General features: G+C 35.1%; 3 protein-coding genes across 4 annotated transcripts in view; 2 read left to right on the top strand and 1 right to left on the bottom strand.

Annotated features, from left to right (window-relative positions):
* LOC133534794 (uncharacterized) overlaps positions 1-18,564 on the top strand; it is a 259,834-nt gene that overhangs the window by 145,408 nt on the left and 95,862 nt on the right. The window lies entirely within an intron of this gene.
* Positions 162-2,215, top strand: LOC133534804 (PIH1 domain-containing protein 1-like). Its single transcript, XM_061874087.1, has 5 exons — positions 162-342; positions 416-497; positions 579-1,156; positions 1,387-1,530; positions 2,098-2,215. The coding sequence occupies exons 1-5, from the start codon at positions 274-276 to the stop codon at positions 2,128-2,130; spliced, it is 906 nt and encodes a 301-aa protein (XP_061730071.1). The 5' UTR covers positions 162-273; the 3' UTR covers positions 2,131-2,215.
* Positions 2,204-17,339, bottom strand: LOC133534797 (dnaJ homolog subfamily C member 10-like). 2 transcript variants are annotated; one of them, XM_061874074.1, is made up of 16 exons: positions 16,817-17,328; positions 16,557-16,716; positions 14,271-14,484; positions 13,672-13,784; positions 13,173-13,268; positions 12,704-12,901; positions 11,638-11,832; positions 11,145-11,265; positions 10,376-10,576; positions 9,869-9,978; positions 9,361-9,526; positions 8,592-8,719; positions 6,806-6,930; positions 5,891-6,025; positions 3,637-3,724; positions 2,204-2,725 (listed from the first exon to the last, which is right to left on the bottom strand). In XM_061874074.1, coding segments are annotated over exons 1-16 (2,310 nt in total). In that variant the 5' UTR covers positions 16,819-17,328; the 3' UTR covers positions 2,204-2,467. The 2 variants fall into 2 exon arrangements, with proteins under 2 accessions (XP_061730058.1, XP_061730059.1); XM_061874075.1 differs by lacking the exons at positions 2,204-2,725; positions 3,637-3,724 and adding an exon at positions 5,436-5,637 and having other exon boundaries at positions 16,817-17,339.

An 18,564-nucleotide genomic window follows, 5' to 3' on the forward strand; every position in this document is an offset into this window, starting at 1 on the left:
GATTGGTACATTTAGAGAGAAGTAAGAGAGTATGTGTCAAAGGTGTTGTTTTCCCTTGCTTTTTTTACTCTCTTGTCGTTTAATTTAGGCTGTTTGAGGCAACACTATAATCGCCACATAAAAAGGTGATATGCCATGTCTGTCAATTTGTCACTGTCACTAAACTCTCACTGTCTTGACTGTGTCTCGAAGTTGAAGTTGCAAAATTTCGCTGTTTCCTTTATTTTGTTATTTCGAATAATCTTGTTTCCATAGGAACAATATATAAATAAAATGTCTAAAAAATCCATAACTTTAGACGTGGACCCTACCATAATGGAGAATAAAATGAGAATTATAAAGGTATAACATCGGTGAAAATATTTTTTTATTATTATTTGAGGTGGGTAATTTATAACTGTTTATTTCTTTTCAGGAAAATCCTGTTGAAGAGGAGTTCAATAGACTTTTGGCTTCAGTAGACCCTGTGCCAGCGAAAATCGTCAAGCCGAGGCCAGGTAAATAGGGCAATGATTAAAATTACCTATTCAAATGGAAAGATTCACCATCAAATAATACAAGGAATTTAATGTTTTCAGGATTCTGTGTTAAAACTTTTACAAAGCCAGACAACAAGAAGGTGTTTGTGAACATTTGTCTTACTGAAGCTATTCCGTCTCCTCGAGATATTACAAATGATGAGCTAATGCAAATTCTCAGTTCTGAGGACCCTTCATCTTATAGGGTGCCCATGAGCATTGGTGAGGGGCGAACTGAGCCAGACAAATCTGGTGCCCCGGCAACTGTGTATGATGTTGCTATAAACCCAGAGTTTTTTAAAAAGATAGAGAAAGATGATTTATTCCAGACATTTTTCCTGACTGTTGTTTTTGAGGGTCTTCAAGATAAGTATCAGTTTGAAATTGAGATGCAGAAATTCACTGTATTAAAGAATAGAAAATCTATAGGAACACTGCAGTCTCATAGAATACAAGTAAGGGATGTGAAGCATTGTGAGGAGACAGTGAAGCCTCTCATAGAGGAAATTAATGAGAAACCAAACCGTAAAATGACTGAGGTTCCAGTAGTTAAGAAAGAAATAGTTTACAGACTGAGAAGAGAACCACCAACTGGTCAGATTGAGTACTTGCTAGCAGAGTTTAAGATACCCTCTTCTGTGAGTAAAGTATATAAACATTTAATCTAGTAGATGAAATGCAATACAATAAACAATAAATTTTTGTGAATATCAAGACAAAACAAGTGTTACATATTAGGGAATGTGACCCGGTTTTTATTTGTATGAAATTTCTGTTAATAACTGGTTATTAACCGGTTTTTACATACAATTAAAAACCACTTTGTTCCCTATTACATACATTGATAGTTGAAATAAATAACTTGCAGGTGGAATTGAAGGACCTGAATCTTGAAGTGGGAGAAGATCGGCTGGTTCTGGATTCCAAAGGAATGTATGATCAAGTGGACTTCTTCCTGCCTTGTAGTGTTGACCATGATGTCATTGATGCCACACTCAACAGGAACAATGATGTAAGTCTTCCAAAGATTCTGTTAATTTTGGGTAAATTATAACTGGCTCCTAAAGAACATGCCTGTTACTTATTATACTAGACTACAATTTTTTAACTTATGCAAATACCAAATTACGTTTTAACCAGCTCTTGACACTTTTTGCGTTGGTTACATTCCTCTGGAGAACTCTTAAAACCTTTATATTATGGTCTATAAATTAAATTGGGTCCAATTTTTGAATTTTTTGTGCTCGATTTTGCCACTCGAAGATCTGTGGAAAATTGCGAAATGCTATTTTGCTTATACGAGCCATAGAAATTAGGAATCTAGTAGTATTGACCACTGGTTTTCAATTCTCTTAGTAGAATTTAAATGCCTAGAAGTGTAGATAGTATTAAACGGAAACCATGAAATCACTGAGTCATGGAAAATTCAAAACTTAGTTTCCTGTCCTTTTCCAGGTTATAAACTGTGTCAAATTTGATCAAAGTTCACATGTGATGAAGGGATAGAGATGTAAATTATCAAATGCTCACTTTTATAATAATACCAAAATTTTATTTTACAATCTATTTTTATTTTCAGATGCTGTTTGTGAAAATGCCGATTATCCATTAAAATAAATATTCATGTCTTGAGAAAGAACCACAGGAATGTTACAAATATGAGCAAATATATCAATAAAAATTCATAATTTAAATAAGTTATTTATTTAAAAAATATCTTTATGAGATGATCCTAAAAATAGGATAAGTGGATTATTATCACATTTTTATCTTATAATAATTATAATAGATGATTGGAATAAGAAGAGAATTAAATGAGATGATTGCTAAATTTTAATAGTTAAAAAGATCTAGTTGTATTATATCTAGCAGATGTCCTGGAGGATGTCTTTATTTTTTTTACAATTAATGAGATTATTTAAATTTTGCTACCTATAAATCATTAGTCTTTATAACTCATCATGCCTCGACTTCAAATCGATGCCAGCCAGTAAACTTTCATCATACTTCATCAAGTGTGCCTTTATGTGCTTAAGAAGAGAGGCATAGTCTTGCACATGTACGGAGATGACACTGCTGAATCTCTGGTGCATGTTTCTGTTGAGGTAAAGGCGAAGGGATGGGTAGCTGGTGATGTGCTCGTGTTGACATACACCTCTCTCGTTGAGACAGTTCACTTTACCCAGGTTTACGGCATTGTTGAGTAGCTGAGGACAATTATTACATGAGGCTGTTACATGTGGCTACATATACTAACGGTAATACAACTGACCATTTTATAGGCTTTTTGACTTAGGGTCAGTTGCACCAAACCGTCTGTCACCATTAACCTTTTGACCACCACCGACGGCTGTGGACGTCGTCGGAAAGCAAGCAAGCAAGAGCCAAGGACGCCAACGACGGCCACAGCCTTCAGCTTCACCCATATAATAGGGACTTACGCGGGACTCCGTAAAGTCCAATTTAGCTTAAATAATCTCGATCGCCTGGCATCTGGGCAGTTTGACGTTCAAAGGATTAAAGCGATCGCTAAATTGTATTGTATGACAAGGTTTATAGTTGACTGCTGGGTGACGTTGATCAGTCCGCTAAATGTGGTTGGTGCACTGGCCCTTAGTATTATTATAATGGAGCCGCAGGTACTCCAATTTGATTCTTTCAAATCAATACACGTCGACAATCCAAGACAACATTAGTTTATTCTAGTTTTCCTCGCTACACGCAATTCTTACTACAAAAATCTTTTCCCCGCGCGTCCTCTTTGGTTTACAAAACCACCACGGGTGACGCTGATTGTCGCTGAAACGTCCGAAGCAAACTACTTAAATATAAAATGTTGCAAATCATGTAATTAATCTTCTTCTTCTTATCGTGTGAAGGGATCATGACTAAATAATATTCTGGCAATATCTTGTAAATGTAATTAATAAATCAGTGATGGTACAGTCATCTAATTAGGCAAATGTATGTGATGTGAATATTCATGTCACAGTGAAGTGTTAAATAATCTCTAGTAGTAAATTTGAAATGATTTTAATTTTGGTTTGGTTGGCTTGCTTTTATTGGCTACAAAAGGTTATATTTGGTTCACAAATTGTTGAATGAATGTGTTACTTACTATGCCAGCTATCGCGAAATCGGGATACATTTCGTAGCAGCGGTAGCACCGTGGGGAGTGGAAGTAGACCAACCAGGGTTTCTTGCCACTGGAAAATAAATGACACGCCACTATTGATACGTATTGCGATTTGAAATAATAACAGGCAAATTTTACACCGTGATACTACTTGGCAGACAGTTAGTGTTACTATTTCTTGAATAGCAAGCGTAGTACAAAGTAAGTTTTTATCAGTTTTTTTTTTAACTTTATTGCACGATATAAAATTGTAAAAATGGCGGACTTAACGCCTTAAGGCATTCTCTACCAGTCAACCATTGGGTCAAACAGAAACTTGTAGTTAGTGCAGGATTGTACACAAGAATATGAAACACAAATCAAGTTATTCTCAACAATATAACAATATTTTATTTATACACTTACACATGTAAAAATAATAGCAATATATACATATATACACAACATAAATACATATATACCAATCAATATATATTATGTATTAAAGCTTTTATGACTGACTCATGGAAACAATAATAATTATTCTAACAACTCCAAACACAATTAGTTTGCGTTGTTTTGTCACAGAGTTCCCATAGACACCTCTTGTCTCCATCGTCAGATCAGTTCCATGGCATCATAATATTGCATTGTAATCAGTTTTACATAGGTATGTGGTATGTATGCAAAATTTCAGCACAGTTGGAAATCGAGAAGTGGGGCAAGCTTCCATCGGATAGAGATCAAATCGATAAAATGTTATGTTTATTTATTAATTTAATTTACGAGATAATTTATAGTATTTTAAGCAACAGTTGTATAAGAAGGGTCAAAAAAGGCGAGTGGCGTGAGTTACAATGTGAGCCGGAGCCGAAGGCGTAGGCGAACATTGTAAAGGAATACGCCATGAGAATTTTTTGACCTACTTATACAACGTTGCATACAATATCTTAATTTAGGTAAACAAATTACAGCAAAAGTATATAGCCAAGACGCGCGAGCATACCTAGTTACGCGCCCGGCCCGCCCCGGGCCGCGGCCGGCCGGTCGGCGACACCTCCTCGTAACTCATGAGGCCCTGGTACTTGCTACTTGCTAAATTAATTTTTTGGACAGTTTTTTCTCAATTTTGGCCACCGTAGCCTACGGAGACTAACAAGCAACGCTAAGCGGTCTTCGTAGTCTATGGGTGTTGCTATATTACGGGTGTCACATGCGTGTTTCTGACTTATGAAGTAATTATTTTTACTATGCAACCAAATGAATATTTTGTAAGTTGGCAGCAATGCACTTAGTTTAAAACTGTATTCGTTTTGGTTTTGTTAGGTTGGTAGCCATTAATCGCAGTAACGTTATAGCTTATAAAAGCACAAGAGCTTTTATGAGGAATAGACAATATAGACTTTTCTTGAAATCTTTTATGTATGTTCTTATATTCGTGTTAATGAATGCATAAATGACAGATAACAGTAGAGGAGTAGGAAAATATATAAATTATGTTTGGTGTGATAAAACCTCTTTGAACTAACATTTGAACGTGTTGGAAGCCGGTGTTGTTCGAAGTTTGAAACCTTATAGTTGGTTAAAAAAAATTATTACTCGGCCAAATTAAGAAGGCTCCGTTTCCATGCATATTTTTGGCAATCAGTTACCTTCTTAACTCGGTCGGATATTATAATGAAAAAGCACGAGTGTTATAATATACTGAAAAAGCACGAGTGTTTAATATCTAGGATTATGAGCCAAAAATCGGTGGAATAAAAACGTCGTTTTGAGCAAGTGTGTTGAAATAAAATTTGTAGTACAAGATCTTAATAAATGAATATAATGTTATCTGTTTTTTCTTGCCACTTCATATTATTTATGCGTAATTTTTCTGTGTTTTTTGCAGTTTACTCCTTATGAATCTATTTTCATGTCAGGGTATGAAAATTTATATGGAGTAAAATCAAATGTTACGTTTATAATGTTACGCAACTTATCTTGGGTATCCCCTAGTAACGGCTGCATGGAAACCAAATGGAAACACTTTATTTATTCAATGCAAAGAGTATAATAATATATGTATTCGATGTCAACAAATAACAGCTGTCAATTTGTGGAGTTTTGATACTTTTGGTCTTAATTTTATAATGTATGTTATGATCGTTTTTTTCGTGCTTCGGAGCTGACACACTGTTCTTATTTATAAGTTTGGTGATCTTACTGCCATTGTGTTGGGTAGTCGCTGTTACAATATACAGAAACGGTTACAAACCTCGAGGGTTGCAGTTCTTCTGCTATGACGCGCTTGGAGAAGGAGTTCCAATTGAGTTTCTGTACCGAGTCGTCAATGTGCTCCAACGCCCACTCCAATATGTATGGCGCCTCATTTAGATGCTCCAAACTTACTCTGAAAGAAAGAAATGTCTTGTATTCTGTAACGAAGAGTAGTGTTGGTTAAAACTCGAGTCCTTTGAGTCCTCTGCTTTAAGACTCGACTCAGTTTTTCAGACTCTTATAATTTAGACGAAACTCGAGTTCTTTTCGACTTTAGAGTCCCGAGTCGTTTGTAGAGACTTTGAGTTCTTTTCGGAGAACTTGCAATTTTTTTTAAAAATAACTTCGAAATGCTTTGTCTTTATGTAAAGTTCATGGATATACATAACATAAATCATACAATAACGCCTATTTCCTTTACTGTAGTTTAGGTAAAACCTATAGAATTGTTGACTGAGTTTTTATTCGGGGACTCGAGTCCTTTTGAGTTGCGCTTAAAAAAGACTCAATAAAGGACTCGACTCGGGACTTAAAAGACTCAGAAGTTTTTTAAGCTCTGAGTCTCGTAAAAACGAGTAGAGTTCTTCAATTTAGACTCAAAAGACTTGAGTTCCTACCAACACTAACGAAGAGTGCAGATTTGGTATACTACTAACGACATCGTGTGGCGAGTAGAAGTAACTTTTTTCGCGGCTGACACTATGCAAATGACCACAATATATATCTTTTTGTATTTTTCTTTTATGGACAATTTTTAGGACTAGGGAGTGGCAAGTGGCAATGAGACTTTAAATTAGGATTATAAAAGAGAGTTTGGTTTTTACAAGTTTTTCATATGAAGCTCTAAACGCCCGCTGAGCATGGGCTTAATTACAATAAGTACGGAACCCTAAAAAAGTAGGTGAGGACTCACGAGTAGTGTTGCCCGGACGCGACGGGGTAGAGGCGCGCGGCGGGCGCGCGCACGTTGGCGCACAGCCCGCCGGCGCCGCGCGCGCACTGCAGCACGCCCGCGCGCACGAACTGCAGCGGCCGCAGCTGCCGGACAACACATTACATGGCTATCAATTTACCGCTCCGGTGACGCATATGTCGCGATGTGTCGCTCGCACACAGGAGCGGCCTGCTGATCCTAGAGGCGCGCAATGGATGCGCACACGATACAAACTAAAATGCGAAATATGTCAAAATTGTATGCAATTGACATTTCATTTCGAACAAAAAGGCATCTCGACTGATATTAGAATAGAGGTCAAATCGAATTGCTTTTTTTTTCATAGATGTTCCAAATTTGAATACATAATCGATTTTGATGTAGTTATGAATTATGAAGCTATAACTACATTATCACAGATAATAAATTTATTGTAACAAAACAGTTTATCGTAATATTGACCATTATTTACGGATTTTGAAGGCATCATAGAGGGTTATGATATGTGTGTAGATAAAATAATTAACTATACAATGCAATACACATACATATCTAAGATATTACAGGTTATCAATCGATAACAGTATTGTTTTAAATCGACACGAGTTGCGAATTACCTATTCGCACATGTATCGTACAACGTTTTACAGTACATATGGCCCTTTAAATGTTCGACACAGTAACGTAATATGCTACTTCTCGCACTAGTGCTATAAAGTAGCCCCATATGTACTGTAAAAATATTTTGCATGGGCGCGTGCGGCATTCAGCCACGATTGTAAGTTGTGTAAGGTGGGGTAAGACAAACATAGTTTATTTTGCTCGCGGCAAAACAAGCAGTATGGGGCTGCTTGTTTTGCCCCGAGCAAAATAAACTATGTTTGTCTTACCCCACCTTACACAACTTACAATCGTGGCTGAATGCCGCACGCGCCCATGCCTTCGATGCCTAACCAGTCAAAAAATGACAATATGGCCCGAAGGTAAAATATTGCAAACTCGGGCCTTTAATTCACTCCAGCCTGCAGCTGTCGTGAATATATAGATCTCGTTTGCAAAATTTTACTTACGTCCCTCGTTGCACAATGTACTATATATCTCCTCGACTCCCGCGGGCCGCGGACACGATATCGGGTCGACGGAAAATTTACCACAAAGTCCTACAGACGCGATATCGCCACACGCGATTTTATACAAAACATATGAATAGAATCCCTTGGGACCATGGGACTTACAGATTGTTGATATTTCAAAGTACTGGGAATACACGTCCTTAAGGCCCAATTTTGTTTAACATGCTAAATTTTTTTAAGGGTATAGTACTTATGTGTTATACCTATGTTAATGGCACCAATCATGGGACATTTAAGAGAACATTTGGAGTATTTTTGATATTTCCCCGACATATGTAAAATTTCTACCGCTTTATGCTTTAAAAGTTGAATGTCCTATTCGTCCTTTATGTTTTCAATGTATTTAATTAAAGCTACTGCAATTGGTTTCAATATTATTAACCAATTAAAACTATGGTTGTTTGCTCCAGTCATGGGATGTATAGCGTCATTAATTTTCCAACTAACAAATATCAATGAAAAATTAAACCTAAGTAGCTCTTTGGCTCTTGTTTATGGTAAAATGTTGCCAGAGATTAAAAACTGATGGTAAATACTTGTTTTACAGGATTTGTCTATACCATCCCATTACTGGCGCCTGTTCCATTAGAGGGGAGTTTACTATACGTACTTATATTATTTTAGATTTGTACCTTATTGGCGACCAGTCGCCAGACATGCTTCAAGTCTTCGTAGCCAGGCGGCAGGTAGGCCACCAACCACGTTTCCTCGCGGCTGGGATCTAATATCTCCATGGCCTGCTCCTCCGTCAATTCCAAATCTGAAAACGAAAAACAATAACTGGAACAAGCACATTCAAATAAATAAATTTAATAAATCAATCAAAATTTTAAAGGTAACATAGATGTTACAAATTACCAGTAGTAGGTAGGTGTACAACATTTTTGTTGGTATACTAATAAATTTCATGCCTAAATCTTACAATGTACACTTTAAACATTGAATAACTTACAAATAGTGTCTTTTTATATTTTTCGATTGAATGGTAGCCTTGTAATATGTAATATAAATCATATACGATCATTTACATTCTTTTGCTTTCATAAGTAATAGTTAGGTACTGATTTTTAAAAAGCGTTTTTCAATAAAAAAGACATGTCGAGTTTGTTTACCTTTTTTCTAATGCTAAAAAAACGAACTAAAGTTATATGTTTTCCATTTTTAGAATGCTGTTGGGTAAAATATTGAAAAATTTAGAAGCCATTTCAAAAACCCTTATACATTTAGTTAGAAGGGATTACTAATTACTAACTTAACAAAAACTGACTGTACAGTCACCTGCCTCATCGAAGGCTTCAAAATTATGTGGCACGCTTTTATGGCGATATAAATAAGATCTTGTCAAATATTTAATTTTTGCGGCGTTTGTTGTAACATATTATTGCAGGTGACTGCCCATACCTGCGCTATCCTTTATAAGCTGTATGAAGTCCACTATCTGGTGTTCATCTACTCGGCCGCTGTACATGTCTCTCTTGTCGCCCGATTGCACCAGAATTACTGGCGAATTCGAACTCGCTTCACGGCAGTAGTGCGCGGTCTTTTCACAGCATGTAATTATGCCGAACTGAAATTAATATATATTTTTTAATAAAATTGTAATGTTGACAGTGTGCTAAGCAAGTTAACTAATTAAGACATGCAAAGAAAAGGGCAATTTTGAACACAAAATGTTTTGTTGTAACTGGTTTTTATGCTGGTACCTACGGAGCTGCAGTGTCATCTACTTCAAGTGTATTTACTTAACCCGAACACGGCATACATTGACGGGGTACATTTAACCCCGTAAATGTATGGTTATTAAATTGGCTTTTAGTTTAACGAACGTGAGGCATAAATTATTCTTTAAGTTTACAAATTTGTACTGCCAAAATTTTTTGGCGAAGGCTACAAGAAGATGAATCCTTACACTTATATCTTCGGAGTTCTGGAAATGCAGAGAGGTGCGCGTGAATGCTTCGGCGATAGTGTCCCATGAGGCCTTGTATGGCACTACTAGCACCACCCAAGTTCCCACATCTGTATAACGAACATTATTACATTAGATTAATGCTCGGAAGCGAACCTAAAAAAAAATCTTCAACTTTACATTGAGACACAACTTTGGTAAGAAATAAAATTATTTTTATCAAATATTTTGATTTGTGTTTTTAAGCAGTCACTTGGTAGTCACACTGCAGTATATAAATTATAAACTTAAACATCCGGCCTTCACCTTTGTCACTTTTTTTAATATATGACATCTATTTAACTTTATTAACCGACTTCAAAAAAGTTTAACTTAACTTAAAAAAGTTAACTTCTGCTAAGTAATAATCTACTGAGGACCTCAGTTTACCTGTCATTCTTTAGAAACTAATTATATAATTGCGGCGTGGCAAACTAACAATGCACGATCCTAACTATAGTTTCTCACCTTCGTGCAAAGTCTGAATGGCAGTTGGCGCCAACGAATGCAGCTTAGTAGCCAACGGGGCTACTCGAAGGAAAGTCTTAAGGTCGGCCGACGGCGCAGCCTTCTGGTAGGCGCCGCCCGGCTTGAGCAGGGCCCACGCCGGCGTGGCCTGCACTTGCAGGGACAGGCAGAGCTGGGACCACGAGTCGCAGTCGATTTCACCTGGAATTTTCATGGCCAGGATCTTAAAATTGATCATTTCATGAAATGATCAGTTGGCTAACCTAACGACAATATGAAATGATTAATCGTAAAAGGGCATTTTTAAAATAATTAAATCACATTTATAACAGAAATGTTGGGTGTCGCCTGTCAACCCGTTGGTGGCTGTCAACCCGCCTGTTGGGTGTCGAACCATGTATGACTTTGATAGGCACTTCTGAATAAAATTTATTTTTATATGCTTTCATTATAATTTTGATCCTGTAAATGCTAAGTCGCTTAAAGCTGAAATGTATAGCACAACAAATAGCACCATCTATACAGCAATAATTAGGTATGTTACGTTATGTAACTTAGCTTCACTCAACACTATTTGCGGCTTCCATCAGAGAAGGGTCCTTATGCTTCATGTGCATAAGGGCCCTTCTCTGATGGAAAACCGGTTTACACTTCTCTCTGTCATAAGTCCTGCACTTTTCCTTGCTTAAAAAAATAGGAATAAATATATTTGTAAAAAGTCCTTAAATTAACGTAAAATAACTACTTTTAGATCTCTTTGTGTACTTACCAAAATGCAAAACTGGGAATTTCAGCCTCATCTGATACAGCAACAGTTTGTCGTCATCCTTCTTCGAGAAGTACAAGACCCAGGCGTTTTGGTGGCCAGTGCGAAGCTGATTTCTTATGTCCTATAAATACAATTTAACAATTGACAGATGTAAAATAAGTAGTATGAAAATGTGAGCCCACGAAAGTTCATATTTTTGACACGTCAAGCGCGTTCACAACTTTTATTTTCCCGCCACACACACTTTTCATACACAAATCAGCACGGGCATTATTTGCATATAAAGCGTTATCTGGCAACCCTAAGTGACAGTTTATAAAGTCTGTCAAGCCATTTCCTTCAGTAGAAATAAGCAGCAAATTTAAAAAATGTAGGCGCAAAGGGTTATCGTCCCATAGAAAATTTTAATTTCGCGCCTTTTTCGACTGACAAAGTTGTTTGACAGACTATAATTTACTGCAAACACTTAACTATTGGAGTTAAGTTCACTAACCTTAAACTTCTCTGGGTCCACTGGTTCAATAGTAGGCAGAGCCTCGATGACTTCACTCAGGATTTCCTTCTCTTCTGTGCTAGTAATCTCCTTCACCGTTTTTCTGTACCGGTACACTACGGTCGTGTACTCATTGTTTGTTAGTTCAGACCTGATGTTGTCGTCTTCAATCACAGCTAGTGTGACAAGCCCATTCTGGAAACACCAAACATTAATCTATATCATATATAGAAAGTTGAAATTTGGACACTAGGTTGCATTTATCCGAATCCCTTCTTATTTCTTGTAAAAGTGTACATTCGTACATTCGGAAAATTCTAAGGGGATTAAAAAGTGGTTGAACATTTGTATGGAGTTCAGGTTTTATTTTAGGATAGGAAGTTGAAACTTCGTGAAAAGGTATTATAATTAAATGAGGTAAAGTAATTTCAGCGTTTTTGGAAAATTAATTTCCTAAGGAAGTTAAAAAGAGGATGAAAGTTTGTATGGGGATCAAGTTTTATTTGAAGTTCTTGAAACTTCGTGAAAAAGTATTATATTAAAATCGAAGAAAAGTAATACCAGCCATTTTGGAAATTAATCCTCTAAGGAGTTAAAAAGGGGATGAGTTTGTATGGGGATCAAATTTTATAGTAACTTGAAATTTCGTAATAAGACATTTTTACAAAATACTAGTAATTTCATCGTTTTTTCAATTCATCCTGTATTACTATGAGGGTTTAAAAGGGATTGAAAGTTTGTAATGGGAACGATTTGAGTAGGTACAGGGACTTGAAATTACTAGGAAGAGAAAATTTAGAAAGGACGAAAAAATTTTAGTGCTTTTGAAAATTCAGCCCATAATAGGGTTTTAAAAATGATGTGGATCCTATTGCTTTCCTTCTGTTGTGTATATTATCATGGGCACTCGAGTTTTTTTTTTACTATTTATAGTAGAAGTATTTATTTGTGTTCCGCGTTAAATAAAGAATGGGAATAAATAAAATGGGGACACATTATGTATGATTTTTCTTGCGAGCGTTTTGCGATACCAAATACCACACTACACCAGATACAACAAACTTACCAAATGATATGCTAGTCTTGTCAAAGCATCATGATCTATTCTGTTTCTTCCTAATACATAAGCCATGGGTTTGTCGAGGCCTCTAAGGTATGTCAGAGTTGGTACATAGTTTGTTTTTTCTATGTATGATAGGACAAAATCTTCCAATGCTTTAAATGTATGAGCACCACGGTAGTAAATATAGTTGCCTTTTTTCCCCTGAAGTAAAAAAAAAATATATTAATCTTACAGCAACAAATAATTCATGTAGGGTTCAGTGCTATGGTGTCGGTTTTTGTAATTTAATTGTAACCTGAACCTGAGTATAGTTACTATGAACAATTGAACAGTTTGTTATGCTTTTAAGATAATTCATTTTTGTATAAAATTACTACTGAATGGAGTATCGAGACAAACCTTACTGGTTTTTGTAATTACCTGAATAAAAAAATAAATAATAAAATAACAATAAATGTGCCCCAATACGTACATCAGGATAAAATAATAGAGATGGATAGCTGCCAATTCTCATTGAGTTGTAGCAAAATGAATTGTGGTATTTGCAATTCACTGCACCTACTTTTACCTGTAAAAATATCAATTTCAGTAATTAGTAAAGTACTGGACTCCAGATTATAATTATAAATAAAATAAGTCAGTCACAGTCCAGATTAAAAATAAGTCACGGCAAATATGTAACAATTATAAATCATATACGATCATTTACATACTATTGCTTTTATAAGTAATACATACTGATTTTTAAAAAGCGTTTTTCAATAAAAAGTCATGTCAAGATTGTTTACCTTTTTTCTAAGCTAAAAAAACGAACTGAGAGAGAGTTGCTTGAGAAAGGAGACCTAAGCTCTCCGAAACAACACACAACGTAGAATTATTTTAATACAAATGTTTTTGTCATTTCTTCCTGGTTGAAAAGTTGTTCAGATCATAAACCTATTAATATTTATGTGGGATTAAAAAAAACTTACAATGCCCTTATATACTTCTGCAAGCTTTTTCCAGTGATCAGCTAGATTTTGACACGGTGGACAGAATGGAGAATAGAAGTTAATGAAGTGCAACCCATCACTTAAATAATTGTCTGAAACATATAAATATTGTCATGTAGCACTTGTTATTATATTTTATTAACCCTCACTTTTACATAAGAATTGGCCACATTAAGTCCAGGCCAGGCTAGGAGTATTTTTATTTTATTTTATTTATTAAGTCCAGGCCCAGACAAGGGCGTAGCCAGTCACTGAACTAGGGGGAGGGGGGGCAAGTTAATATGTCAGAGGCTTAGGGATGACAGACGCTGCAGAGGGGCATACATTGTATGTAAAATTTGAGCTCTAAGGGGGGCACCTGCACCTCCCCTGCCTGTACCTGCCTACGCCCATAGGCGCAGATAGCAAAAGTATATTTTTATATTTAAAATATTTTTTCATCATCTACATTTTATTTACTCAATTCAGTTTAGTGGTTGTTATTGAAGTATAAAACTCGTCTTAGAATAAATTCATTTGTATAGGCACTTAAAACAATTATAAAAATGCTATTGAATAAAATATATTACAGTACTTACAAAACTCTTTCCCTGAGACTGTATCTACAAACGGATCTTCATGGTAAAGACCATTATAGAACATATTATTGTACTCTTTCTGACTCCGGTAGTCATGCTGCCTGGAGTTTGGTTGATGGACCCCGAAAGTGTCATACATGCGCCTCTTCTGAGGGTCTTTTAATGTTTCATATGCTTCGGTGATTTTAAGAAACTTCTCCTGAACTGAATCATCCTGAAAATTAAGAAATTATAATATTACATAAAGATAAATAATACATTAATTACCATAATGTGCATAGAAATAAAAATAGACAATTGAGAATATTTAATTTTAGTTTTACAATTTTATTTATGACACAATGTTACTTTTAACAAATTTTTATAATAATGCCTGACTTCGGTTTATATATATTTTTATAATTAAGATTTTTAATGTGGCAATTCCTTAACATCACAATTAAGCACTTGCCTCATTTTAACATCCCATGGCAAATGTAAGTTACAATCAGTTCATTTCAATAATATTGAATTACCATATTATAAACTTTCTGACACAAATCAATTTGCTCTATAGTAAGTGTTCTTGATATGAATATGTTTAGGTATGCATTCAATAATAAAGCGTGAAGAATGTAATGCAGTGAGAAATTTAAATTATGAAGAGGTACATGGTAAAAATATTTCTCGCTTCGAGGTCCATATGGTTGGATGTGAAAAAAGTCAACTATTAAGGAGAGCCAACACAAAATTGACAATATGTCATGAACTGTGTGAGCTATCAGGACCATTCTTTCTTTAAATTAAGCAAGATCTTTGTACCTTTTATCCTGCATAAGTGAAAATGTTTCAGTTTTTTTATACTATCTAAAAAGATGGTATTTATGTAAAAAAAAATTGATCCGACTTTTTGATTTCTTCTACTTGAACAGTACAATAAAGGCATATAGTCGTATTTTTACATGCTTACACTCTACGCCTTAAATATCTAGGCATAAGGTTTGAAGTTAAAAATCCAATATGCAGATCTGGTACCAAAATTATAGACAAAATGTTGTATCTACCTGATACATACCTCAAAACATATCTGGATTTGAGATGCATAAGGTCTCAAGTCACTTACCGCCATCAACAAAAACGAATCATTTGAGAGGTAAAACTATGAATATAGACCATTTTGTCTATAATTAAGGGTTTGTGCCTGATGGAAAAAATATTTTTTGTAAAATCTGACGTTGTGTGCCAGTGTCAGCTTATGAGAAAGAGAATGTCTTAAATATTACCGTTATGTTAAAAAGTAATTTTGGTCAGATGTTCACTTCCGACATTATGGAATAATAGTTTGTGGGGCTAATAGTTTGTGGGGTATTTTTATTTTATTTCTGTATTCATTTTATTTTAATCTACTGTTTCTGTACAATATTATGTTGTAATTATTTATAATTCATGTATTAAATGTTTATGGAATTTGAGGCAAGATTTATTAGAAATCAAGTATGAGTACTTCACTTAATTTTAAGCATGTAGAACATGGTAACAATATATCTTAAACTAATATACTCCCTCATAGCCCTCATAGTGCTTGTATAGCCCTCTCGCACATGAGAGGAGGCCTGTGCTCAGCAGTGGGACGTATATAAGGCTGAATTATTATTATTATTATTTAATATACTTACTTTCAAATGTATTTTAAACTATTAAAACATTTTTAAGAACTTTAAGATGTTATAACCAGGCATCGGAGTTTTTATCGCATGGTAAGACTAATAGCGAGCTATGGAGTCGACATTAGCAATAAAATTCAACTCGTATTCATATTCATACTCATTCATCTATTTAATAAGTGATTTTAATTTTATAACCAAGAAGTAGAACTTTGATGAGTTATATACTATACTTTAATTTTGTCTTTGAATATATAAATATTACAAATAAGAAAGATTACTATTTTTTGTATTGATTTTATTACAAAATTTCATTAAAAAAACAATATGTATATTAAAAGAGGTCAAAATGATACGAATGTAAATTAATAAATACAAAAAATGGTGATTATTTTTTATTAGTAATATTTACGTCCTGAAAGACAAAATTAAAGGATCGCTTACAAACATTCTTGTCCCTGAAAAAATTTAAATCAATAATTAAATAAGTAAATGAGTATGAGTATGAATATGAGTTGAATTTTATTGCTAATGTTGACTCCATAGCTCGCTATTAGTCTTACCATGCGATAAAAACTCCGATGCCTGGTTATAACTTATAACATTAGGTACACTTAATCATAAGTAGCAATAGTAAATTTACCTGGTTTTTATCAGGATGATATTTTATCGCTAATTTTTTATAAGCTTGCCGAATTTCCTGCGTAGTGGAGTGCTTCGTTATACCCAAAATCTCGTAAAAGCTTACATCGCTAAGGTTAACATTTCCGTACAAAACGAATACCAAGATCACAAATTTAAACCTGAAATAAATACGTTTCAAAGTTAATTAAGAGGTGAAAGTCAATTGTTTTAAAACTTATATGTTACTACTTGAAATAGTAATAAAATCTTAATACTTACATGGTGCCAAAAAGCCGGCAAGTGTGCTAAAAATATATTCTCTCCACGTCTGTTTTGTGATGCATGTGTTCATTAATTTACTTTCAGTGCTGTTTTTAAGTTAAATGACTAGTTTATCTAAGATAGATCAATTATTTGACCTAATTTGGAACATACAACGTCTGTTTACTTTTTGTGTAGGCGTCGAGGAGCAAGTTGAGCAAGTACTTTACAGCTGTCTGTCAAAATTTTAGGAAGGCCATTCACTCACGAATCTTTAAGCTGCGTATACACATTCACCGAGCCAGTAAATTTAGAGTCTGTGCGGAAAGAGAAGAGTCGTAGGATTGATTTGAGCGTGCCAGTGCTATTTTATGGTTTTTATTATGCTGACACATTGTTGACAATACTGTCACGAAATTATAGTACGACGCCAAAGTTCATGATACTTGAGTCCCGTTATCCCGGCCTTTTCCCGTTATTCTGTTATTCGTATAGTATAGTTTAGTACGACCGTATAGTTTGGCCAGGCCCAGGGACTGCTTCATTTCAAACATAGACAGAAAGAATATCTTTGCCTTACACTAGTACTAGCACCAAACTAGCACCCAAAAGAAAGCAATGAGTATTTAGTCGGCTAAACATGTTTGTCAGTTGAAAAAGGCGAATGGGAAGATAGCCCTTCGCTCATACATTTTTTAAATTTGCCGCTTTGACCTACTGACGGAAATGGCTTGATAGACTATAGTTTTTTTTTGTTATTATTTACTGACCAATTTGGTTTGTCAGACTATATGTATTCCGGGTGAGTACTACGACCAAGATGTGTCAGTAGTGAGTCAGTAGTGTACTCTTATTGATATAGGCATAGACATTAGACAGTGGGGCGACACTCCTCCTTTCGGTTTTTCCCGGCTCCGGGGGCCTCAGCATTGCTCCGAGCTGTTATCAGTGATCGGAACTATGGGAGGAAAACTTTAACAAAACTTATCAAGCGGACGTAAAGAGTGCTTATAGCCTTAAAAATATTCGAATATCTATGAATGTAAATATTTTTATGGCTGTAAGTACTATACTACAAAGAGCATATAATCACTACGTTTTAAGAGACGGGACTTCCATACTAGCGAGTGGAATCCCTTTGTTTCGCAAATTATTACCAAAATGTACGACAAAGAACTGTCAAAGAACCATAGTACCAACATAAGCAATTTAAATAGTGTACTACGCTACACGCTTGCGTTTCTTATCGATATCGATAAAATGGGGAGATTTGTTAGACCTGTACCCCAAAAGCATAAAATTGTTGTAGTAATTCACCGAATCGCATTTCACCTCGATCTCATATTTAATTTTCGCATTGTGTCTCAATAGTTTTTTTTTTCTAGTGGCTATAAGTTTTAGTCGCATTTCACCTCGACCGTACATTTAAACATCGCGTTGTGACTCAATCGTTTATTACATTGTTCGTATGTAATAAACGATTGAGTAATCGTTTATACGTATTATATTGTATTGGCGACGTGATTCAACGCAACGTCAACGTCACATAGATAAAATTTTAATGAGTTTGATAGCACTTGAGGCTTAATCCTACAAGTACAAAACGTGTTTAAAAAAAACACTTAATTTTAGTGCAAGCATCAAATTAACGTATCAAGTTAAATAGAGTCCCAAACAAACGTCGATCGCGGCGAAATGCCTCTTCGGTAACATACTACACGAAAAATTAAATACTACAAATTAATTATACTAATGTCAAAGGCTAC

Source organism: Cydia pomonella, chromosome 2 (genome assembly GCF_033807575.1).
Source record: "Cydia pomonella isolate Wapato2018A chromosome 2, ilCydPomo1, whole genome shotgun sequence".
NCBI lineage: Eukaryota > Metazoa > Arthropoda > Insecta > Lepidoptera > Tortricidae > Cydia > Cydia pomonella.